This window comes from Wyeomyia smithii, chromosome 1, assembly GCF_029784165.1.
Source record: "Wyeomyia smithii strain HCP4-BCI-WySm-NY-G18 chromosome 1, ASM2978416v1, whole genome shotgun sequence".
NCBI lineage: Eukaryota > Metazoa > Arthropoda > Insecta > Diptera > Culicidae > Wyeomyia > Wyeomyia smithii.
Genome location: NC_073694.1, coordinates 138,399,299 through 138,425,032, shown reverse-complemented (window position 1 = coordinate 138,425,032; position 25,734 = coordinate 138,399,299). Strand labels below are relative to the sequence as shown.

Sequence of the window (25,734 nt, the reverse complement as noted above, 5' to 3'; positions counted from 1 at the left end):
CCCAACAGTTAGATCATTTTTGAAGCAGTTGACTGCCCAATGGCCCCTCCTTGCAGCGATTGTATCCTTCGATGCCTAATTCAACTGCGTATATGAAGGATTCTATCTCTGTCTTACAGTGGAATTGTAGAAGTATTTTACCAAAAATTGATTCGTTTAAAGTTTTGATAAATAAAAACAAATGCGATGCATTTTCCCTTTGTGAAACTTGGCTTACTTCAAATATTGATCTCAACTTCCATGATTTTAATATTATTCGCCTTCATCGAGACACCCCATATGGAGGAGTACTTTTAGGGATTAAAAAGTGCTATTCTTTCTATCGTATTAACCTCCCCTCGATTCCAGGCATCGAAGTTGTCGCATGTCAAATGACAATACAAGATAAAGAGCTTTGTATTGCCTCAATATATATTCCTCCCAGAGCACAGGTTGGGCAACGGCTGCTCTTTGATTTAATAGAACTTCTTCCCTCACCACGTTTGATTTTGGGAGACTTCAACTCTCATGGCGTGGCTTGGGGTTCCCCTTACAATGATAACCGCTCCTCTTTAATTTATAACCTTTGCGATGACTCCGACATGACTGTTTTAAACAACGGTGAAATGACACGTATCCCGAAACCTCCAGCGCGCTCAAGCGCTTTGGATCTATCCTTATGTTCGACGTCGCTACGGTTGGATTGCACATGGAAGGTAATCCTCGATCCTCACGGTAGCGACCATCTGCCTATTCTTATTTCAATTACAAACGGGTCAACTCGCATGCGACCAATTGACATTCCGTATGACCTCACACGGAATGTCGATTGGAAGTTATACGAGGAAATGATTTCAAAAGCGGTCGAGTCGATTCAACACCATCCACCACTTGAAGAATACAACCTCCTCGCGGGCTTGATTCTCGACGCCGCGTTGCAAGCCCAAACGAAGAAATATCCCGGCGTAACGATCAAAGAACGGCCTCCCACTCCGTGGTGGGACCAAGAGTGCTCCGATGTCTACACGCAAAGATCCGACGCGTTTTTGGCCTTCCAGAAGGGAGGTATACCCGACGACTATATACGGTATTCGGAGCTTAATGCCAAGCTTAAAAGCCTGGCTAAAGCAAAGAAACGCGGATATTGGCGTCGGTTCGTGAACGAGACGTCAAGGGAGACATCGATGAGCACTCTTTGGAACACAGCCCGAAGAATGCGGAATCGCGTAACGGTCAACGAAAGCGAGGAGTCTTCAAGTCGGTGGATATTTGATTTTGCCAGGAAAGTATGTCCGGACTCTGTTCCTGCGCAAAACTTTGTTCGCGATACGTCTCCGGGTCACGACGCGATAGAATCACCTTTTACGATGGCAGAATTTTCAGTTGCCCTCCTGTCCTGTAACAATAACGCGCCTGGGTTAGATAGAATCAAATTCAACTTGTTGAAGAATCTACCCGGCAATGCCAAGAGGCGCTTGTTGAACTTGTTCAATAAGTTCCTGGAGCAAAACATTGTACCGCAGGATTGGAGGCAAGTGAAGGTGATCGCCATCCAAAAACCAGGGAAGCCAGCTTCTGATCACAACTCTTATAGGCCGATTGCAATGCTATCCTGTATCCGGAAATTGATGGAAAAAATGATACTCCGTCGTTTAGACCATTGGGTCGAATCAAATGGTCTACTATTAGATACTCAATTTGGCTTCCGCCGTGCCAAAGGGACGAATGATTGTCTTGCGTTGCTTTCAAAAGATATTCAGCTGGCGTATGCTCGCAAAGAACAAATGGCGTCTGCGTTCTTGGACATTAAGGGGGCTTTTGATTCCGTTTCTATTGACATTCTTTCGGGTAAACTTCACCGACAAGAATTTTCTCCAATTTTGAACAATTTTTTGCACAATTTGTTGTCCGAAAAGCACATGCATTTTACGCACGGCGATTTGGCAACTTTTCGCATTAGCTACATGGGTCTTCCCCAGGGCTCATGTTTAAGCCCCCTTCTTTACAACTTTTATGTAAATGACATCGACGAATGTCTGGCAAATTCATGCACGATAAGACAACTTGCAGACGACAGTGTAATCTCTGTTACAGGAGCCAAAGCTGCCGATTTGCAAGGACCATTGCAAGATACCTTGGACAATTTGTCTGCTTGGGCTTTACAGCTAGGTATCGAATTCTCTCCGGAGAAGACTGAGATAGTAGTTTTTTCTAGGAAGCATGAACCTGCTCAGCTTCAAACACAATTAATGGGTAAAACGATTTCTCAGGTTTTGGTACACAAATATCTTGGTGTCTGGTTCGACTCTAAAGGCACCTGGGGTTGTCACGTTAGGTATCTGATGAAAAAATGTCAACAAAGGGTGAATTTTCTTCGTACAATAACCGGACAATGGTGGGGAGCCCACCCAGGAGACCTTATAAGGCTTTGCCAAACAACAATACTGTCTGTTAATGAGTACGGGTGTTTCTGCTTCCGCTCCGCAGCAAACACACATTTGATCAAACTGGAGCGAATACAATATCGTTGTTTGCGTATCGCCTTGGGTTGCATGCAGTCGACCCATACGATGAGTTTGGAGATCTTAGCTGGAGTACTACCATTGAAAAACCGCTTCTGGAGCCTGTCTTCTCGTATTCTAATCAAATGTGAGGTCTTGAACCGTCCCGTGATTGAAAATTTTGAAAGGTTAATCGAACTTAATTCTCAAACCCGTTTTATGACATTGTATTTCAATCACATGTCCCAAAATATTAACCCTTCTTCGAATATTCCAAATCGTGTCGACTTATCAAATACTTCTGATTCTACTGTGTTTTTCGATACATCCATGATAGAAGAAACTCGTGGAATCCCGGATCATTTACGCGTGCAGCAGATCCCTTAAATTTTTTCCAATAAATATCGAAACATCAACTGCGACAATATGTACTACACTGACGGATCACTTCTTGATGGGTCCACTGGCTTCGGTATCTTCAATAACAATTAAACCGTCTCCCATAAGCTCGATAATCCTGCTTTTGTTTACGTCGCAGAATTAGCTGCAATTCAGTACACCCTAGGGATTATCGAAAAAATGCCCACGGACCATTATTTTATCTTTACGGACAGTCTCAGTTCCATTGAGGCTCTCCGATCGATGAAAGATGTTAAGCACTCTCCGTATTTCCTGGGGAAAATACGGGAACATCTGAGTGCTTTATCCGAAAAATCTACTCAGATTACCTTAGCGTGGGTCCCTTCTCACTGCTCGATACCGGGTAATGAGAAAGCGGACTCTTTGGCTAAGGTGGGCGCAACAAACGGTGATATTTATAAAAGACCAATTGCCTTTAATGAATTTTTCGCATTTGTACGTCAGAATACGATCATCAGTTGGCAAAATTCTTGGACCAAGGGGGAACTGGGAAGGTGGTTACATTCCATAATCCCCAAGGTGTCGACGAACCCGTGGTTCAAGGGGTTGGATGTAGGTCGGGATTTCATTTGCGTGATGTCCCGGCTTATGTCCAATCACTATAGATTTGACGCGCATCTCCGTCGTGTTGGGCTCGGGGAAAGTGGTATCTGTGCCTGTGGTGAAGGTTATCACGACATAGAGCACGTTGTTTGGTCATGCCATGTACACTGTGACGCCAGGTCTAGATTAATAGCTTCCCTGCAGGCCGAAGGTAGGCAGCCGGCTGTTCCTGTTCGTGATGTCTTGGCGAGCCGTGACCTATCCTACATGTCCCTTATATACGTTTTCCTGAAATCCATCCACGCCCCAGTTTAGTCCTATCCCCTTCCGCCTACATCCAACCAAACGACAAGAACACGTTAAGACCCCGGATCCGGAAACAGCAATCAGACCCGCACGATACTCTCAAGGCCCGATGGAAACAACCCAATATGCCAGTCCGTAATATCTTGGCCCAGCAGCGGAACAAATTTAATATGCTGCTTACCTATGGCAATGAAAATCATCAAACAGCAAACCTGTGCTTTTAATGCAAAATATTCTAGCTTTAAGTTAGATTTAGTTTCAGCTCGTAGTCGGCAGCGAGGATAAAAAATTTGCTTTTAGTTATGAAGATACTTTAGAAAGTAAGCTACCAGATTAGCTACCAGCCGTTAAACATTGAATTGTATTTGTGCCGTGTCAAATAAACTATAGATGAAGAAAAAAAAATATACTTACAATTTATTTGAAATATATTTTTACGGAGTAAAGCTCAACATTATCTCAAATTTTCCGCCATCGTTTTGCGAACATATTACAAAAACTAACTATTCGTAACACGGAAACTGCTTAAACATTGTGCATAGGTGTGCAATCATCGTTCTGACACTCGAAAAATTGAAACATGAAATGAAAACCCGTCTGACAGCAGATTGTAAATTATCCTGGTTATACGATTAATGAACGAAAGTATGGAACGCTGCAAGTACTGCACCACCTTCCGATCTGTCTTCGTTCGCCTGGCTTCCGCTCTATTCTCGGAAAGCTCTGAAGAAGCGCCGTCAGCATGAGCGTGCTCTTTTCAAGTTCCTTTGAATCCGAATTCATAAATACTCTATGAATGCGGGTTGAACTGATCCAGGAATAAGTGTGCTTTGCTTTTTTTTCTAGCCGTATTGACACCATTTTTTGCATCCTGGATACTTCCGGTAAGGGATAACTGAAGAGGACCAATAGGTTTCTCAACTTCGTGGCCATAAACAACTGTTTTTGTTTTGAGTGTGAAATAATATTCAAATGACTGGTGATATCAGTAATAAAGAAATCCCTTTCCAAAACAAATTATTTCTAAATCATTTTTTTGTCAATTTTTTGTTTCGGGTTTTTTTAATTTTTTCACTACACAAAAATTGCAGGTTTGTACTTCTCGATAAAACATTTAAGTGTAACCAACGTAATTACAAAGAGGACACTGTTTTTTTACAACACCAATACGCTTTGTCGGAAAGGTCTCTGTGACCTGGATTTTTATAGCGTTTCGCAGGTGGCCAAAATGCTCGTAAAACACGGTAAAAACTGTTCCCACGCGCCACCGAACGCTAGGGGAAGCAGTAATTTTTGCTATTTCGTGAACGCTTTAAACTTCGTGCTTTCTAAAGCTCGTTCTAATTTTCCAAACACAGCGTGGGAAATTTTCTGGAACGAACAACAAACTTTTGGTGATTATCCTCACATTGCACCCAAAATAACATTTCCAGCCTTCGGGAGTATCGTTTACCATAAATGGTTAGTGCTTGTTTTCCTGTGATTAGAATCTGATGTTAAAGGATTCCGGGTTTTTGCTCTTCAGTAGCGGTGCTTCCACAGCCCTTGGTGCGGTGTTGGAAAAATTTACTCCATCGAAGTCGTTCCAGTGGGATGTGTATTTTCGTGATTAGCAAGCTGCTAATGACTAATTAGAATGTAACTTTGTTTTGCTCGAGGATAAAGGTATTTTCGCTAGTTTCGTTACATGTTGTTCAACGCTAGTTCTACCGTATGGCGCCCCAATTCTGTATCATATTTGCATAATAATTTCTCATTTTGGATACCGGACAAATACTAGCGCGCTCTCCCGCTGTGCAATTCATTTAACCCATTTGAACGAACAATGCTTGTTAGTCTTCGAGTAAAAGTTTTTTAGCGCCCATCCTTTTTTCATTTATTCTTTCCTAGGTCGGAAAGCCCCGTTTACATCAATCACCGTTTCCGCCGCTGATGCCACCAAGACGGTACGGGTTTCCCGCTCTCTGACGTTTGGTAATGGAATAATTCTACAGAACCGGCTCTTATTATTTGTCTTGCACATTTTTTTATCTACAATTGTGCTTTCGGTGACGTCATGGTCCTTACGTCCGGTCCGATAATTTATTAGTTAATTAAATGAAGCAGAGATCTCCACTGATGATAGCTTTCGTTTCCCACTCCGGAGTCCGGTTTGTTTCGCCGTTTTGGTTTTTATGGCTTGCTCAGTTCGTCCTGAATATAGAAACCTATTTAAGGAAATTTTTTTGAGCTTTTGTTTCCATGAAGCGCGTTTTTCTTTGAAAATTAACCTCAAATAAAATTGAATTCAATTGACAATTTTTGTTAAAAATCCTTCAGTCTGTGAAAAAACTCAGTGTTTTCTGCCAGAATAGTGTGCAGTTTCACCCAAATCAAAGGTGATAGAGTAACGAAAATTAGTTTACCTTACAGATAATTTACACAGGTTGTGTGTGAGCCATGTCCGCAAGTTGGCGTAGAGTCACGTAACTTCAGTGTTTTGCGTTACTATCTTGAATGTTAGAGTCAGCTCAAGTATTCTCTAGTGTTACCGATTCACCCTAGCTGAAACTACAATAAAGGTCGAACTCGATTATATAGATTTGATTATATAAACACTCGATTATATACAATTTTTAACACAATTATATACAGGGTGTTCAATAAGTTCGAATACGCCTTAAAAATGTGTATAAAAAATGAATAATCAAGATATTCTTTTCTGAGTCAATTTTCATTGAGGCAATGTTTTTTGAGAACCTTCACAACAAATTAGCTGAGAGCACCCAACCTTCGTTTTGTATGATGAGCTTGAGAAATTTCCCAAAAGAATCGCACGCGACACGCATATGGTCCACCGGTATTTCGTCCCAGATCTTAGAACTGAACTTCTTTAATTGGTCCATAGTGCTCGAATAAATCAGTCAAATTCTCCCGACCCCACGCTTAAACGATATTCGCCATAGAGGTTGGTTTTTTGAAGTGCCGGAACCGCGACCTTTTTCAGAACCTCGGTCTTATAATACGCGGTGTTGGTTTTCACGTCTTTCTCAATAAACACCATTGGGAGCTTCCCCCATTGGGATAAGGCCCCCAAACCATCACCGATGCGGCTCTCAGGAACCGCTGGATGTTTATGTGGAATGAAGGAATGCTGGCCTATATAACACGAACTCCTGACCTGCGTGCCACGAAAGTATCCGTTTGGCTCTGTCCAGCTTCTTCATCGTTGTAGCCTCTGTTACCCTGTGAACCTTGCGTTTCTCCTTCATAATGATGTGGACAGGCCCGATCGACAGTTCGGCAGCATTCTTCCGTATTGGGCGGTTTATATTTCAACGAACTCGCGTCCTTATCATATTAATGGCTGTTGGCGTTCTCGCTAAACGCGGCCACCCGAATCTCGCACGGTCCCTGGCCGAGCTCGTCTTCCGGTGTTGATCACTTCATGTGATTTCAACACCCGGAGCATGTCCCCAGGTCGCTCACCTCTCGGAAACAACTTTACTACGTACGACACCAGCACTCCTTCATCATGCGCAGTAAACAAACAACAAATGAGTGCGCACCTACACAACGATGAAAAGATGTATTCGAACTCATTGAACACCCTGTATAGGAGGAACATTTTTTTTTTTTTCAATTTCAAATATGACTTATACTTACCTTATCGAACAGTCCCAAACCGTGGTGTTGCCTTTACTGTACGTAAGACTCGTCTCCATTCCACTCGGTCCATGGCTGCAGTTCGCGAGCTCTGCAGTCTGCGTAGGGACCGCAGGTCGTCTTCCACCTGATCGATCTACCTTGCCCGCTGTGCACCTCCGTCTCGTCCCTGACGGATTGGTTTTAAGAGCCGTCTTTACCGGGCTGTCGTCCGACATCCTTACGACATACCCAGTCCACCGCAACCTGCCAATCTAAGCGGTGTAGACGGTAGATGACTCCCCAAGCCGCTCCTGACCACAAGGGCGCGTTGGTCCTCCACAAGCATGGTCCATGTCTCATGCCCGTAGAGGACTACCGGTCTGATCAGCGTCTTGTAGATGGAATCGAAACGTCCTCCGGAGACCAAAGCATGCACGATTTCCTGCCATAACGCGCCGATGAATTTCTCTGTTCTCTCTTCTCGTTGTTGGCAGTTACCAGTGAGCTCAAGTACATAAACTCGTTGACCACCTCGATTTCATCACCGCTAACTTGAATTCGAGGTGGAAGGTTAGGACTGTTTTCTCGTGAACCCCTTCCTTTCATGTACTTCGTCTACGATGCATTGATGCCCAGTCCAATCCGTCTGGCCTCGGCCTTTAGTCCGATGTACGTATCCGCTATCTTCACAAAGGTCCGAGCTACAATGTCGATATCGTCGGCGAAGCCAAATAGTTGAACCGACTTTTGGAATATCGTGCCACTCATGTTATTCCCCGCTTTTCTGATAACACCTTCTAGGGCAATGTTAAACAGTAGGCACGAGAGACCATCACGTTGCCTTAAATCTCTTGAGTTTCGAAGGAGCTCCAGAGTGCCCTCGATACTTGAACTACACACAACACTCGACCCATCATCACTTTGACCAACCGCGATAATTTGTCCGGGAACCCGTAGTCGTGCATAATTTGCCATACCTGGTCTTCATCGATTTGAAATCGATGAATAGATTATGTGTGGGCACGTTGCATTCGCGGTATTTCTGCATAACCTACCGAACCGCGAAAATCTGGTTCATGGTGGCGCGGGTACCCATGAATCCCGCCTGGTAGTGCCCCACGAACTACCTCGCGAATGGTGATAGTCGACGGTAAAGTTTTTGGAAGAGAACCTTGATGGCGGTGTTCAGCAGAGTGATCGCCCGATAATTGCAGCACTCTAGCTTGTCGCCTTTTTTGTTGATGGGACTGCAGGCTTGCCAGATCTACGGATTTATCCGTAGATCTACGGATTTGTTCACTTCTACGGAAAAACATTTATATGGGAAATCCGTAGAAAAGAGGGGAAATCAGGGGAAATCCGTAGAAATCCGTAGAATCTACGGATTTTCACGAAATAGTTCTGGCGACGCTGCTCACAATATCTTCTTGTACTCGGTACTCGTTCTTTCTCCCAAATCTAGACAATGACCCAGTGCACGGCTCTAGCCAGTGTTTCTCCACCGTATTTCAACAGCCCGCTGGGAGTTTGGTCCACTCCTGCAGCTTTATTGTTTTTCAGTTGACCAATCTCCTCCTACACCTCCAGGAAATCAAGGGCTGGAATCCTTTACTGGAGCTGTTCAGCTTCTCGTAGAACTTCCTAGTGTCGTTAGCTACGCTACGCGATCTCGGTACTCTTGCTGGCGCTTCATCCTTCAGAGGACTGAGTTTTGGTTGTTCCGTGCCTTTCGGTATCATTCCACGTTCGCTCTCGTACAATGTTGCAGCATTCTCACCCATGCTGCGTTCTTCTCCTCGACAAACTGTTTGCATTCGCCGTCAAACCAGTATTTTTTTATGAGCCCTTATTCCTAGTAGCCCTGCAACAGTGCTACCTATGGCGGATCGGATGCTCCTCCAGCCGTCTTCAGGAGTAGCTGTGCCAAGCTGCTCTTCTGTGGGTAACGCTGTCTCCAGCTACTGCGCGTATTCCTGTGCAACCCTGGCGTCCTGCAGTTGCTCTATATTTTGTCGCGGCGTCCGACTTCGGTGGGTGTTATACACCGTCGAGAGTTTTAAGCGCCTGCACACAGCTACTAGGTAGTGGTCCGAATCTATATTCGCACTGCGGTCGATGCGAACGTCAATGATGTCGGAGAAGAACCTACCATCGATTAGAACGTCGATTTGATTCTCTGTCTGTTGGTCGGGTGATCTCCAGGTGGATTTGTGGACATCATTGCGGGGAAAGAAGGTAGCTCGGACTACCATACCACGGGAGCCCGCAAAGTTTACGCACCGATAGCCGTTTTCATGAGACACGGCGTGCAGGCGATCTAACCCAATTACCGGTCTGTACATAGCCTCCCGTCCTACCTTAGCATTCATGCCCCTAATAACGACTTTCACGTCCCGTCGCGGGCAGCTATCGCAGACCTGCTCCAACGGCGCGTAGAACGCTTCTTTCTCATCGTCGGGTCTTCCTTCATGTGGGCAGTGCACGTTCATAATGCTGTAGTTGAAGAACCGGACCTTTATCCTCAACTTGCACATTCTTGCGTTGATCGGCTGCCACTTCATCACGTGTGTGCGCATCTTGCCCAGTACTATGAAGCCGGTTCTCAGCTCGCTGGTGGTGCCACAACTCTGGTAGAAAGTAGCCGCCCGGTGCCTATTTTTCCATGCCTTCTATCCTGTCCAACAAAGTTCCTGCAGCGATACGACTTCGAAGTAGCGTGGATGTGTCGTCGTAGATCATCCCGTCGTGTCCTGGAAAGCAGAGCTATTTGCAGTTCCATGTCCGAAGTCTCCAATCGTAGTTCTTATTTCGTTGCCTAGGTCCACGTCGATTGTTCAGATCCGTATTATCTCTTACATTGTTTGTTGTAACATATTGTCAACTCTGTTTAGAGTCCCACGCTGACACAAGGGTATTGATCAGCCGCTTCTGACATGAAGATCAGATGCTGTTTTGAGCCGCACCATCTTGCTGTCAGATGACAACATTGCCCAGGCAACGCCAACCAGTTGTGTTCGTTTCAACCGGCAGTCTAGTGTAATCATATGACTCGTGGAGGTGTGAGATAGGCACTTGTGAGGGCCGGAGCTATGTTTGACACTGCTTGCAGGTTATCAACTCAACATTAGAAGCCAACAAAACGAAATCAAATATGACTTATCTACAGCTTAAAAGTAGCAAGGGAACGGCCACACAATACGTAACGTTTGGAAGAGGAGCTGTCTGTCAAAGCGCTATAACCCATAGGGAAAATTTTGATGATTTATACGAAAGAAGAGGTTTTCCTAATAATTCAGAAACAACAAAACATGTATGCAAAATAAACAAAAAAATCTTCTGATTCGATTAAATACAGGATTCGACTTTATATAGTAAAAAAACTGTATGGAGTCGATTCCAACCTGTACTGGACTCAACATCTAGAAAGTTATCTCTAACTTGATTCTGAGTACTCGAAATGAAATGAATCACAGCGAACAAATGTAAGTCAGTAAAAATAGGCAACAGTGCCACAGCCATGGTAATTGTAAAGAAACACAGAAAAAGTACTACAATAGAGTGAGATTACGAAGTCTTACAATAATTATAAAAACTGTAGATTTATTCTTATCTACTCATTTACAATTGAGATAAAAAATAGTTCATTGTGTGAACTTCCTCTTATGAGCAGTTCCCCATAACCAACATTTCCAACTGAAATGCAGTTTATAAAGATCTCAAATGCCTGCTACAAATTTTGTACGTGATTCTACCAGCCCCCACGCGTGAACAAAAATTCTAAACGTACCTATTTATCGCGTGACTGCTCTCATTTCATAATGAGCAAACATAGTGCAATTCATATTAAATATTTCCGAAAAAGCAATCATCATTCACATTAACTATTCCCTAATTAGCAATCATCATCACTGTTTATCAATAATTCAGTCACTTCAGCAATACGAAGATCCGTCATTCCGTTTAGCACGATAGTATCAACGTTAGTATTCATTCATTTGTTAAAATGTCCCTGCCAACAACGGTATTTATTTATGCGGGATATTAAAACGACTGTTTACCATTTGCTTGGCTTAGCCTGCCTTGCAACGGAACGATCTACATACCAGGAAATTATGAAAATAATTTTCAGACTGCAACTTAGCTTAGGGGAATTGTGGACGAAATAAACAGGAGTGGTAATATGAACACCTATTCAAGTCTTGTTTGTCTTTGTCTAAACTTCATTTCCAAGTAAGCACCAGAAGCTTTTTGAGACCAGCTATTCAACACCAAACAAAAACAAAAACCACCTTCACATTCAATTTTATTTTTGGCCTAGAAAAGTTAATGTTTTTCGAGTTAATTGATAAAATTGAGACCTGCTTTATTTTATCGTTTCTTTTCCTAGCATTAGCTTCGCTCTCCGAAAAGTTAGTTTCAATGTTAATAGTAATCGAGCGTCTCCATCAATCGTCAGTTTGTGCTTACTTTTTTCGTCATTCAACTTCGAGTCTTGATGGGATTGAACAACAAATTACCGTTTTATTGAGCTACTCTCCCTATAACATAAAATTTGGGACTACCGATGTTGATGTCGGGCCTATTTTGTAGCTTGCAAATTTAACTTGCCCACAATTCAATGTTCATTGCTAACGATGCCGTTTAGATTTACTATTTTGAAAATCAATTTTACTCGCTACGCATAGAGCAGTTGCAAAACACAACCTACACAGTATTCAATTATTCTCGCTGCGCTTGCACGTTAGCATTTACCATCAGTAACATACGGTGGTTACCTACGCTTCTGCTGGAAATCGTTCACTTCCAGAGACCACAAGCGTTAGATTTCGACCCTCTAAGCACAGGTTGATATGAATCTGTAGGGGAGAACCGTACAAGACGCACCAGTTGGGTAAGATGGCCCATCCTATTAATTCCCCAAAATACTTATACATATGGCTTTATATGACGAAATTCTGCGCTTTTCTCATAAAAACCCAGCTTCTCTACAGTTCTCATATAAAAAAGTGTGCCATAATGGCTAAAATACTCAAAAAACTGTGCAATTGGCTGTGGCTCTGTCCAACATGTAATTATTTATGAATTTTATTTAAGCTTTTATGATTAACTGACTTGTAGATTATACAAAAAACTATGGTTCCCCTAACCTTTACACTTTTGGAGTTTATAATGCTATGAGTAGTTCAAATTATTTCACCAACGTTCGTCAACTTTTACCTAAAAAAAATCAACATTAAAATTGGGGCAGAATGCACTACGAAGAGCTTGCAGGAGATTGCTTGACAACTTAGAGCGTGTTCCATTATTTTTGATTTTACTTTCGAGACATCAAGCGCTTCTCACTTCGCGTGCTGATTTCTGCTAGTGGCATATTAGCATACTGCTATGAAGCATACTGACCTTTGTTGTGGTGCGTTTTGGTCACGGGCTTGTTTGGCGGCAATGGTAATTTTTACCAAAAAAGACATTGAAATCGAGTATTTCATTATAAACTTCGTCATATACCATACAATAAATAGATCCTACAACCATACTACACGTTCAATGTCGCTTTGAAATGATTTGAAGCGCTGTAAATCGCGTAAATGCTTGACTGGTGCGTTTTGTACAATCCTCTCCTATACCGACCGAGCACTGACGCCGCTGTTTTTTTTAGTATTATTTCTGCACTGCGCATTCCACGACGACAGATGATGGAAAACCATGCTATCTAGGTAAACCACGTATGCAATAATATTAACTCATAGCAAAACGAAAATTACTTTATGCATGCTACTACATGCTTGGTAGTTTAATTGGTTTATACGTTGAGCTGTTATTGTGATGCACAGTTGTGCTATCATTTCGATGCAGTCGATAGCATTACGTTATCCAAGATTTGACATTTGAAAAGGTGAATGAGATTAAATCATGTTTGTGACGAACAGCTATCAAGTGATCACTTCATCAAGAAGTAACAGGTGAGCTTGACACGTAAAAAAGCAAATCAGAACATGCCACGACAAATTAATTAAATGGACGCAGAGCTCTGATTCTCTAGCAAAAAAAAAATTGAAAAAAGACCTAATTGGTGTATTGAACAGCTGTTGTGTATTGAACAAGTTTATAAAATTGCATGTTACAACCGCGATGTAAAACGTCGTTGGGGGGTCGTTTCAAAGAGCATGTTGCTCGTTAGAATTTCCAAAAATTATTCACCACACCTGTCCAAATCAAAAGTGGTTGAACATGTTTTAACGAGGAACATTCACTAACATCGGGTAGCATTCACCTGCTTAAAACCAAAGTCACGAATTTTCTGAACTATTACATTTTCAAGTAGCGGTTTGATTACTGAATCAACTTTTGAAAGTTTTCAAAACGACAGTCGAGTTCTATATTTCGAAATTTAAAAATCTTCATTTTGAGCTCTGAGCACTGTAACAAACAATTATTATTGTTAAATATACAATGCGCTCGTGAATCGTGAAAATTAGTTAACAGATATTAAAACTACAGTTACGCATGAACGCATGTGCATAGAAAAGGCATGTCGTCAAAAAACCTTGTAAAGGCAACCCTAATTGATACAAATAGCACCTGTTTGATCGTATTTTTATTCGACCTTGCAATCACCGCTTCTAAATTATTTGCCATATAACACCACGTAACTAGCTTTGATTGTAACATTATTGTCACATCCAACGTGAACATTCTGTGCCTGCAAATATATATATTCCAAAAGTTTTCGATTTGCACAAAGCGGTTTATACCTCTGAGCGAAAAAGGCAGCAACCAGAAAATTGTACGTTCAGAACCTCCAAATCGTTTAAGCAGATTAGTTGTCGAGTTACGTGTGTTATTTTCCTACGAAGAATGAAAAGCGAATCGTATAGTAAAGGGTTCGTCCTACCTCGAATAGCGACTATTCACAAACCCACATGTCGAAAATTCGAACAGTTTGGTCACTCTCTCACTCTCTCTGTTTCACTCTCTGCCAATAATACTTTCCTAAATCCAGCATTTGAATCACCTTTTTTCTCCCGCCAACAGCATTTAGTAACCCGTCAACAATTTCAAAAAGCCATGGATTATCAACGGTTTGAAAGCATTTTAGCGGCAAGCCCGTTACCGCGTGCTCCGTCGACCACCAGCAAGGTGCATCCTACCGATGTTACCGAATCACCGCAAATTTGTGGCGATAATGACACCGACCAGCATCAGCAACAACCATTTCGTCGCAGTCACTCGATGCGGTCGTCCTTCACCTCCCTACGGAGCCTGAAAACACGCCTGAAACACCCCACAATAGCCGCAAAATACAGTCAACTATCGCCTCCAGCAAGGGAGTCACGGCATCACCACAATCAAGTACCATCAGTGCATCAGTCTCACACATTGACCACGGCGGCAGCTGTGGCGGCTAAAGCGAATCTGAAAACAAAACTGCAAAAACTCCGAGAAACTTACGCCGAATTTAAATTGCTGCAATCATCGTCCTCAGAATCTAGTCATCAAACCAAAAAGCAAACCTTTGTAGTAGCGAGAGACAATGTTACCTTCAAAATACCGGATCAAATGCCACCGAAGGCAGCTGCCGTCTTACTAGAAGGCTCTTCCAGACACAATGTTCAAAGAACGCAATCCCTGCGAATGACCAGTGAACCTCGGTATGCCGCTATAATCGGTGGGCGATTCGAACCCACAACGGAAGTTCAGCAACCCGGCAGACTGACGGTGCGTAAAGCTAGCTTGCAATGTAGGCCACCGGAATGCACCGCATTGACAAAAAAGGAAGATTCCAGCACCGAAAAGCTGACGGTTACGAGAACGGCAACCATCCGGAAGAGTTCCGTTTGGGCTAACAGCAGTAGCAGTAGTAAGGAGCAATTTTTTTTGTACATTCTAAATAAGATGTAAATGACTGCCTGCCAATTGATGATTATCATCGACACTTGTGTATGTGGTGATAGAAAAAGAGTGCAATGGTTTTAGTTGATTTTTTACACTGGAGTGTTTGATACTTAACCCTCTAGTGCCCAAGCCCGCCTTCCGACGGGCTTTAGTTGAATCACTATAAATTTTTAATAAATATTTAAAAAATGTAAAGAAGGTAATGTAGGGGTAAGCGGGGTAAGACCGCCCCCTTAAGCAGTTCTGTTTATAGAAAAAAAAGTTGCGGCTGCAATTTCATTTTTTCTTCGCTAAGAGGTTCTTCTATTCAATACCCGCATTTAAAAAATAAGAACTGAAATATTTTTGTTTATTTTCCAGCTTTTTTTTAAATTTTAAAAATTCATTGAAAATGTGCAGATCTTTTTCATGCAGGGTAAGCCCGCCCACCAGCGGGGTAAGATCGCCCACCATTTTTTGAGGATAAACAATATTTTTAGGGCCGAAACGGTTGATTCTATCGGTATAGTGTGTCTGACAAAGTTGTAGGTGGTATTTTTTTTCTTTTTAAATAAAATATACACTGTGAAAAATCTGAAAAAAAATTTTTTTTCTAAGTTTTAACTTATTTTGTTTTCTGATTATTCAAGTTCAAATCAATGTTTAGGTAACTTTTTTGGTTTTCAAAATTAATAGATTTTTCAGAATTGGGGTTTTTCAAGATATTGAATTCATAATATACCTATCTTTAAAACTCATTAAACCTATCTGTATGATTCTTTTGAAGACTTATTATGTATAGAAAAATACTAATAATAATTATTTCTTTTATTTATATTTTCAATTTTCTGTTTTTTTTTTTTAAGAACAAAATTACAAACGACTCTATACACCAAATAAACCGTCAAAAAAAAATTCTTCACAAAAATTGAGCTAATTATATTTCTATTACTCCATGATCCAACAACCATAAAATTTTAGCTTACCTTTTGTAGATTTTACAGGCAAAAACATGTTTTTTCAAAAAAATTTGAAAAAATATACTTTTAATTCTATTTCTATATTTTTTCTTTAAATTTTTTTAGAGTGTGTACTTTTTTCGAAAGTAAAAAACTACTATTTTCAATTCTACCGGAGACGTCATACATATCAAACACACCGTCCTGGCTCTGAAATTATTTTGGTTCATTAACACCATTTTCACACAGGTTTTCTTTTTTCAAAAATAAGTCTTGTTAAAATATATTACTAGAAAAGCTTAAACCAAATCGAAAATGGTCGATTAACATCGATGTCTTATGTGGCTTGAAGTTGCTTTACTGATCCTGTAAATATTCCCTTTGTAGTGTCGAGGCATTTGGGTCTTGAAGTAAAACAACCAGCAGTTGGATTCGTGGCGGTTTTACCCCTTGTATAGTGGGCGGCTTTACCCCCAGTGGAACATTTTCATATTTGACCGAAAAAGTAGTCAAAATTACAAGATTACTCACGGCCTTCGATATTTCCGAAAGAAGATAGATTCAGGCAAGCGATTAAACGTATATTCACGAACAAAACAATAGATTTTTAGACTGAAAAACCTTAAGTCCCGTTGCCGCAAAACAATAGCGCATTGACTGGTTGCCAGCTGAAAGGTTGTTTTTGATTATTTCTGCGACCGTTCGTGCACTATCAAAACAGAAAAACGTGCAAAATGTTATGTTATTATACTGTAATAGACAAGTTAAAGAAATTTTTCAATTATTTTATAACTTGGTAGTAGAACTACGGTGGGCGGTCTTAACCCGCAGGGCGGTCTTACCCTGTTCACCCCTATGTGATTTTTTCGAGGATGCGAAAAATGACCATTGCCTACTTTACAACTTGAAATGTAAGTCTTAAGACAAAAAATATTATCAGTCCAATAAATTTAAATAATAGTTTTGAACCTATTGTTTAAAATGCATTTGCGTTTATTTATACTGCAACAAATTTTAAGTCTAACCTATATTCATAAAAAACAAGCTGACCTGGCAACTTCATCCCGCTCATTTTTTGAATACACAAACAAAAATTGAAAAAAAATGTTCATCAACCAAAAATGTTACATGTTCATTTCAGTTTTCACAGAATGTACCCCAGTATAGTAAAAAAGACGTAGGTCCACGTCAAAATGGTGTCTGGGATCGATTTTTTGCTTCGTACATCATCCCGATCATTTTAAACTATTTTTCGGAAAAAAAGGGTTGAAATATGTGTTTCTTTTGTATGGAAACCTTACTCTAAGAATCGAGAGTGAGGTTTCAAAGCATCATAGAAACGTTACTTGTACTCTAAGCTCAACACTATCCAATTATTTCCAGTATTGATTCTTGAGTTATGCAGAAATTCGTGTTCTCGTTTGCATGGGAGCCCTCCCTTTCAGAGAAGGGAGGGGTGTTGAATCCAGGAGGATGGCAGCGCTGTCAGCTACCACACATTTGACGCGTTACCAACATCACTGGCACTGGCATCCGAAAAATGGTCAGTTTACCCTTATCTTATGTTGATTCGGGCAAACCGACCAAATGTTGACTGCAGTTATTGACAGCATATTGGATAATTTTGAGCAATTTCTCAAGATTTTTGTATGTAATGTGATATTCTAAGTGATATCTTGTACAATAATTGTGCCCCAAAACATATAGAAGCAAATTGTGACGGCATAAAAGGAAGTTTTGTGATGAACGGTACATAAATAGATGTACGTTATGCTTGAAGGCTACCATACCAATCCCTTGGTTGAATCACTATAGAAATATGTCTTGTTCCCAAAAAACCTCGACATGCCAAATTTGTTTCAATTTGCTCGATTAGTTTCGGACTAGAGAACGCATGAACTTTCCACAGATATTTAGACCATTCTGAATCAAGCGTTATTTTTTTAAAGAACGTATATGTTTTGGTGAGTAACATTTTGGTAAACCAAGTTGTAGAAAATTGATTTCTAGACTTAAAAAAATATAACTGAAAAAAATCCTTAGTAAATACTGCGGTTTTATGCATCGTTATGCCAGTTTCTGTGGCTTCCTATAAACATTGGACGGCTATTGGAAGAAAGGCAGAACAGTATATAGAAGTTTAATTTTAGAATTCAACATGTTTTTCGTATACTAACTCACTTAATAGATTGGAATACCGACCATAAAAAATCCTAAAATTGAAGAGTCTGTCGAAAAGCTTCAACTAGGCATCGTACCCAAATTACGTAGCACAAAAACTCTCTCTTCTTAAACTTGAGCTTGTTCTTTTTTAATTATCTTCAAATAAAGTTATTTGCTAGGCAAAAAGTAAATTACATTTTTTTTCTTTTTTTTTGTAAATTAGTTACGCAACTGTACCAAGTACACCACTTTCCACCCCATTTTAACGATAAGTAACGCATACTCAACCCCCTTCTCCTCTAATGCGTTACGTAATTTGTGTACGACGTATTTGCTTTACTTTTCATCCGCAAATTATGCATTCAAAAATGTACCTACATATGTAAATCAAAAGGGCACATATTTTCCTTTAAAAAACTCGAAAACGACTACAGTCAAAATGTATAGTTTAACGGGTGACAACTCAAAATTTTGATTTTTTTACTGCTGTAACTTAAAGAAAAACTAATTTTTTTCTCATGAAGGTTACTATTATACGCAGTCGAAATCGGATGATTTTCGCTTTCAAAATGGTTTACCGTGAACTTTTTGCCAAAAATTTTGTGCAGTTCAGAGCGAGCTGTACAATGCGCTAGCGGAATACTCCTTGTTTCGACGTCATTTTGAACAGAACTGGGCATGCATGAACGAAACAAAACACTGGCATAAATTAGAGAGAGAAAGCTTTCATATATATACTAGGGTGGGGAAAAGTGATCGATTTTCCAGAACCAAGTTTTTTCGGTTCCTTTTGGGGCCCCAAACAACCCCAAACTTACCGGTTTTGTCTCCGCTTGGCGCATTGCATTTCAAATTTGTATGATTTGTATGATTTATATGGGAAAACCTACTTTTTTGCATTTACCTTCCTAGAGAGCTCAATAATGATCTGAAAATGCACTACATTATGTTAAAGTATAGTATTTTAGATGCCTAACAACTTTGCAGAAGGCACTGAAGAGCTACGATGTCCCTAAGAAGAGCTACAGTTGTTCAAAGTTGAGTATGTCGATTTGAATGCAAAAAATTTTGTTTTCTGCCAACATTACCAATGTATCGGCGTCAGTAGAATTCCCATCAGAAATAACCCGTCGTAACGAGTTTATACACTCAGCTTGACCAAGCAATCAAATTTAGGTCAATATTCTAGACGTAGGTAGAATCTACAACGTGTTCCAGAGGTTACTTCTGATGGAAATCTGACTGACGCCAGTACACTGGCAGTGTTGGCAGAAAAAATGATTCGCAACATAAATTTCGACATACTTAACTTTGAACAGCTCTTGCATTTTTTGTGACACCCTAGCTCTTTAGTGTCTTCGGCCAAGTTGTTAGGCATCAAAAAACCTTCCATTTGAAGTTATGAAATCTATGGTTTGGGCCATTTTGAGCTCTTTAGAATGGAAAATGCAAAAAAGCTGGTTTTTCCATACAAATTTCCATATAAATTTGAAATGCAATGCGCCAAGCGGAGACAAAACCAATCGACTTCCGATAAATTTAGGATGGTTTGGGGCCCCAAATAAAACAAAAAAAAACTTGGTTCTGGCATTCTGCTATCGAGTTTCATTTTTTCCATATAACGATTCCCCATCCTAATATATACTCCTTTTTCTCTCTGATCGTGTTTGTTGTGGAGTAAAAGAGCTTCAAAAAAATTGGAAGTTTTTAGTTGTCACCCGTTATGTAACGAAACCCGTTTACGATTTCACAAAAGTATAAAAAATTGTTCTTCAGAGAAATTTAAAAATGTTTGTTTACTATATCGTTACTAGTTTTTTTAAATTTATTAATGACAAAAATTTAACATGATTATAATAATAACAAATAAAAAATGCCAGTTTATGGAAATTCGGTTGAAAAGAATTGTGATTTATTTTTCAGTGGATATATTTACAAGTCCAGAAATTAATTTTTTACGTCTCGTCTGTAACTAACATTATAAAGAAGATTCACGTTTTTGAAATACCATTTTTCAAAAAAATTATCCAATTCAACACATACGGCCTTTAGAATAATAACGCTTGGGGTAAATTGATTCAAACATTTTCGAAATAGTCGAAGCAAATACAAAGTTTCAGTCAAATCAAAACGACGTAAATATAAAAATTCCCAATATTTACCTATATCCCGTGGAACTGCTTTGTTTCCAACCTGTAGTATCATCCAGTAAGCCAATCCAGTGAGCGTCACTTTGAAACACTTTACAATCCATCAAAAGCTCTTTTGTAGCAGCGAAACAGAAAAATTTTTGGCTCGGACGACTGACATATTAAAGACATAATAAATCTCAACATCGTTTAGTCAACATTTCAATCATCTGTCATAGGCATTGTTGTCATCGTCGAAAACACCAACGGTCACTTGAGAATCGTACCGTATCGACACATTTCAGTATTATTTACTCGGGCGCAGAGCTTGTTTGCCAGAGGATGTTTTACATGACCCCTGCCTTCTGCTCGCTTCTGGTCTGAAATCATGCATTGCTATACATTTCCAGTGAAGGCGAAAAAGTAATCACATTAAATAACTGCAAATGTCGCAGTCCTCTAGGACTGACGAAAGGTTTCCCGTAAGTCCTGTTTGTCAAGCCGCGAGCGCAAATTATGGTTGTTGGAAGCGAAAAGTGAAATAAATTTTAATTCAATTTCAACCTTCATGCTCTCCTCCAGTTCGCAGCAGCCCACCCGCAGGTAAGAGGACATAAGGTCCTTCGATCCCTGGGCATGGAAATCACGATTGGTGCTGAGTGTTTCGCTGCCAGAAAAAAAAACGAAATGCTTTAGTTAGTGGTCGGGATGGGCCAAAGCGCGGATATACATGTCGACTGTGATAGTGCGGGAATTAAAATGACGGAAGAACCGGTAAAAGGTTTTATCGATTGGTGGAAATTGGATTTTTTGATTGATTTAAGGTTACACTGTAATAGGTTGACGCAATCTACAAACGGTATACCGTGTTATTGTAAAATTGATAAGTTTTCTTCAGATCGAAATTGCAAATGATACATTGATTCTTGCTAAAAATTTATATTTGAATAACCTATGGGAATTAGCGTAGAAAATGAGTTATTAATGATAATTTGTTTGTAAAGTATCTGCTAACCACACTGGTGACCTGAGTTCGAATCCCTACGACACAGGTGTCGAAGGTTGTGAGGTGTCATGAACCACTCACATTCAAATCATAAATCCTAGCCATTACCAGGAGATTTTCTAGGGACTTTCATCGCGTGAGGAAGTTAAAGACTTTAACACAAAGGGTCGTTAATTATGATCCTAAGTGGAGTCGTCGGGTGTCGGTTTGGATGTTATGTTATCGAATCAAAATTTATTTTTATATTACCCAATTTTGTTAAAAAATATGTATGTTAGAAACTGATGTCTGATAGAAACAAATACTTGTCGATACATCTTAGCTCACAACATCTTAGCTTTATCTGTCACATTATTCTGAGCGCTATAAGTTGTAAAAGGAAATAAAATTATCATTCGGCGTTTCAATCGCTACAAGCATATTTTCTCTGTTACATTAACATCGCTGTAGAAAAAAATTCTATGTGGCTCGTTCTTGTGACGCAATACTGTTCGAAAGAAACAAGAATGTATTCGGTTACCTACTCACAAATTTTTAATGATACTGCAAATTTCTTGGGACAAAAAATCAAGCTAATAAACTTCAACCTACACCGATACAAACTCATGAACGAAAATAATCGTATTGCCTGGGAATTCTATGCTTAGAACCTTGTTCCGCTCCATTAATTACATTGTAAACGGCTTCGTTGGTCTCTCCACCCAATTGGCGTCCATCCGCTATTACAGTCAAAAAACAACGCCGAATGGCCATACAAACAAACCAGATTTTTCCACTTCCATTTCGAACTCGTTCTTTAAATTTATAGAAAAATTCTATTTCCAACTATATTTCTTTGTCCTCGAATGCGCTAGCTGCCGTTGTGCCTAGTGCAGCCGAACACAGTCAAAAACAGCGGCAACGAAGAAAACTAGCAACGATGAATTTTGTTCAAGGAGCGCTCACGTAAAAACAACAACGGAAGAAAGAGTTGCAGGAAAGTTGTTACGATTTTTCTCGGTATATCCGGACCACGTGACCGAACGCCGTTCATGGTGTCTCGTGGTACTGAGCCAGGGCAAGTAGAGTGCATCCTTTTCGTCTCCATCGCGCACCGATCCAAAGCATGGAGGACACTCGTTGACGTTTCCGAGTCGGTCTAAGAATAGCATCACCGGTAACACTTCAAGCGTACACTGGGGTGGGGAGCAGTCAAAGGACTCTAGTGAGTTCCTAGGGCGCGTGATATTACTTATAGTGTTTTACGCTGAGCACATTAATTAAAACGTGCCCGCTGTTGTTTTCATGTGCAGTTGAGTTACGAAACAAAGAATTGAAATCCGATACCTATTCTTGCCTGAAACGAACGTTTAACATTACAGACATTTCTTCCATTTACGGTAGGGTTGCCAGCAGTGCAGGGAACTCTTTTGTCCTCGTCACTCAGCTAAGTGTCTGCTATTTTTAGCCCCCAGCAGTTCAAGTTAAAGGATAGTTCAGGAAAAGTAAAGAAAGTACACACCAAGAGCACATCGAGGATATTATTTTTCCTCAGGTCTTGCATTCATTGTGAAAACTCATTGTTTCAAATTGAAATACTCAAAGTAGATGTATTTCATTTTATCTTATCTTTAATCTGATTAAAAGTTGAGAACTAAAGCATCATCGAGGTCGGTCGCTTAAAGCAATTTATTCAACGCAAAAGAGAATGGCAGGAGCAGGAGTCAGTGTAACGACACTTTCTACCTTTTTTTCAATAACTGCCAACAGCTATAGCTAGTTATGCGGTTGCGGAATTTTCATAACCAACTTCTTCAACAGTGTAATTTATTTATGGAAGTCAAATGAATTTCATTGTTCTGCGCTTATGATGAAACGTAAATGTTTCAATTGATGCAGGAGTATCCTCCGTGAACATCTTTGAAAAAGTTACAAGAAATGAACGAACAATACAATATACCATAAAAAGTTCCAGTTCATAAGGAACGATGCACATGACTTTTTTTCCTAGTGTATATTGTTTTTTAAAGATTCTAATGGAAAGCAATAAAAAATGAACCTCTTCCGAAGCCACCATTTACATGCATTATATCAGCAAAACTCATTGAAAATGTATCCAACACTTTGAATGTAAATCTCAAAGTACTAAAGCTTCCGCTGGTCGAAACAAATTACTATCAATCAATCAAGCCTTAACTCGTCTCGCAGCTGATCGCCAGTTTCACGCGGCAGCAACCATACACCAATTATTCCGTGTCGTGAAATGTCACCTATTTTTTCGGAGTTATATGAGCGTAGAAGTGCAAGCGTGTAAGTCGACCATCCTGCTTATCAACATTTTTAATAGGGTTAGCATATTCTGAAAAGCGATCGCGAAATTATTAATACAAAAGCTTGTTTGCAATTTTCACATTTGACTTCTACTAAGAGTAATTTTGAAACCGGACTATCAGACATATTTTGTAAAATTTTACTATCAACCCTAGCTGTTTTTTGAAACTGCTGGCACCAAACGAAGACACACACACTCATTTGTCTATCCTCCAACATCTAACTAGGAATTAACCCAGTTCAGAAAGTTGAGTAGAGACGGGAACACACAACACCCGTAACCTTGTAACGAAAGCGATTTTTCTCCTCTCGTTCACGGTCACGGTCGAAATTCAAGTCCCGTTGCATTACATTATATCAAACCCTGACGGAACGAATGATTTGTTCAATTTTTTCCCCATCAGACAAAGTTCCTATATAACAAATTTCTTCTAGTGACGGTACCGTGAGTGCCTCAAACTCAATTAGTGACCTCTTCATTTTATCTGTTTTTTTTTTAATTAATTTCAGTTCTATTTTATTTATATTTTAGTTTTTTTTTCCATTACTTTTCATTTGTCTCTGCACTTTAGAAATCAGTTTACCGGATGTGGTAACCCGATCGCTATCGAACGTTGGTCTCCCGGACTGCAGTGCTATCTGTCCACCTGCTGGCAAACGAGACGAAGAAAATGATTTTTCCAGCCCGACGAATTCACACTACGCCAGCAGCACACTAGACGTTGCCACGATAGAATCCACGCTCTCTTCTGCAACTCCATCCGCGCTGTCCGTGCCAGCGGAGATAAGTCACGAGGATGAACGTTCCCGCAACTTGAGCCGAATGACCAGTGCCAGCTCCCCAAATCTAAGCTCGGTTCCGGCGAAAAAAATGGAATATCTGTTGCCCCACCAGCAGCATCCACCAGGATCGCAGCCAACAGTGCCCCCGAGCAAACGACAAATCCCTCCGAAAATTATCAAGAAAACTCGCCATCTATCAACTAGCTCCGCAGATGACGAGGTCAACTCTAGCAGCCCCAAAACTGCGACCCACCGAATCGGAAGCCTCATCGAAACGAATAACAACAATAATGGAAATCATAATTTTATCAACGGTGTCGGAACTACCATCGATGTACTCGCGAGCACCAACAAATTGGTGGGTGAGCGCACCGCAGGTTCAAATTTTCAGAATCATCCCTACTGGCGGCACAAAATTACCAAAAAGCAGCACAAAATGGCCCATGCGCAGTTGGATAGACTAACGCAAATAAATATTCATTTGCATGGTATGTTTCAGTTTATTTACATTTGTTCTCTTTTACGAAAGTTTCTTTGTTGCTTCTATCTAACGATAAATTACTTATTAGTGTTTGCCTTAATTGATTGATTTCATTGAGTTTCAGCTTTCGGCTTTGACTAATTCGTTATAAGGGAAAAACTAACTTATCGTTTCCTCAAATTGCATCGGCAATGATTACATAAATTACGCTCGCCGCTGCCTGTAGGTAGTTTTTGACTCGGTTATCGTCTCACGATTTTGATAGATGACTGCGAACCTGACGGTCGAGTGAAATAGTGTCATTAAATCTATTCGTTCGGATAAACACTAGATTGATACATTCGTTTAAATGATTGATTGGTTGCTATTCATTCAACGATTATCGTCAAACATTTGACATATAAAATAGCAAGCAGAGGTGTATATATATAGATGATGCATGTTATAGGGATACCATCTGGTCGAAGGTAGAAATGAGGACATTCTTTTTCGGCACAAATTTGATCTAAGCCTAAGACCTCCTAGCTTGCCACGAGGTTGACCTAACAAGCAGGTTGTCAAAGCTTCGAAACCCAACCTGGAAGAGACTGTTAGTATAGAATCACAGCGTTAGCCCCGCAATTGTCATGTATACTAATAGTTATAGATTTGAAAA

At 40.3% G+C, this 25,734-nt stretch overlaps 1 protein-coding gene across 6 annotated transcripts in view; it reads left to right on the top strand.

Moving 5' to 3' along the window:
- Positions 1 to 25,734, top strand: part of LOC129718521 (uncharacterized) — a 740,981-nt gene that overhangs the window by 675,548 nt on the left and 39,699 nt on the right. For 3 of the 6 annotated variants that reach the window (XM_055669371.1, XM_055669370.1, XM_055669369.1), the window contains exon 7: positions 24,388 to 25,086. The exons of 1 other annotated variant lie outside the window; for it this stretch is intronic. In XM_055669371.1, coding sequence (XP_055525346.1) covers positions 24,388 to 25,086 — 699 coding nt within the window. Of the gene's footprint in view, positions 1 to 14,408; positions 15,235 to 24,387; positions 25,087 to 25,734 lie in introns of all 6 variants that reach the window. 2 more of the 6 variants (XM_055669373.1, XM_055669372.1) reach the window with 1 other exon arrangement.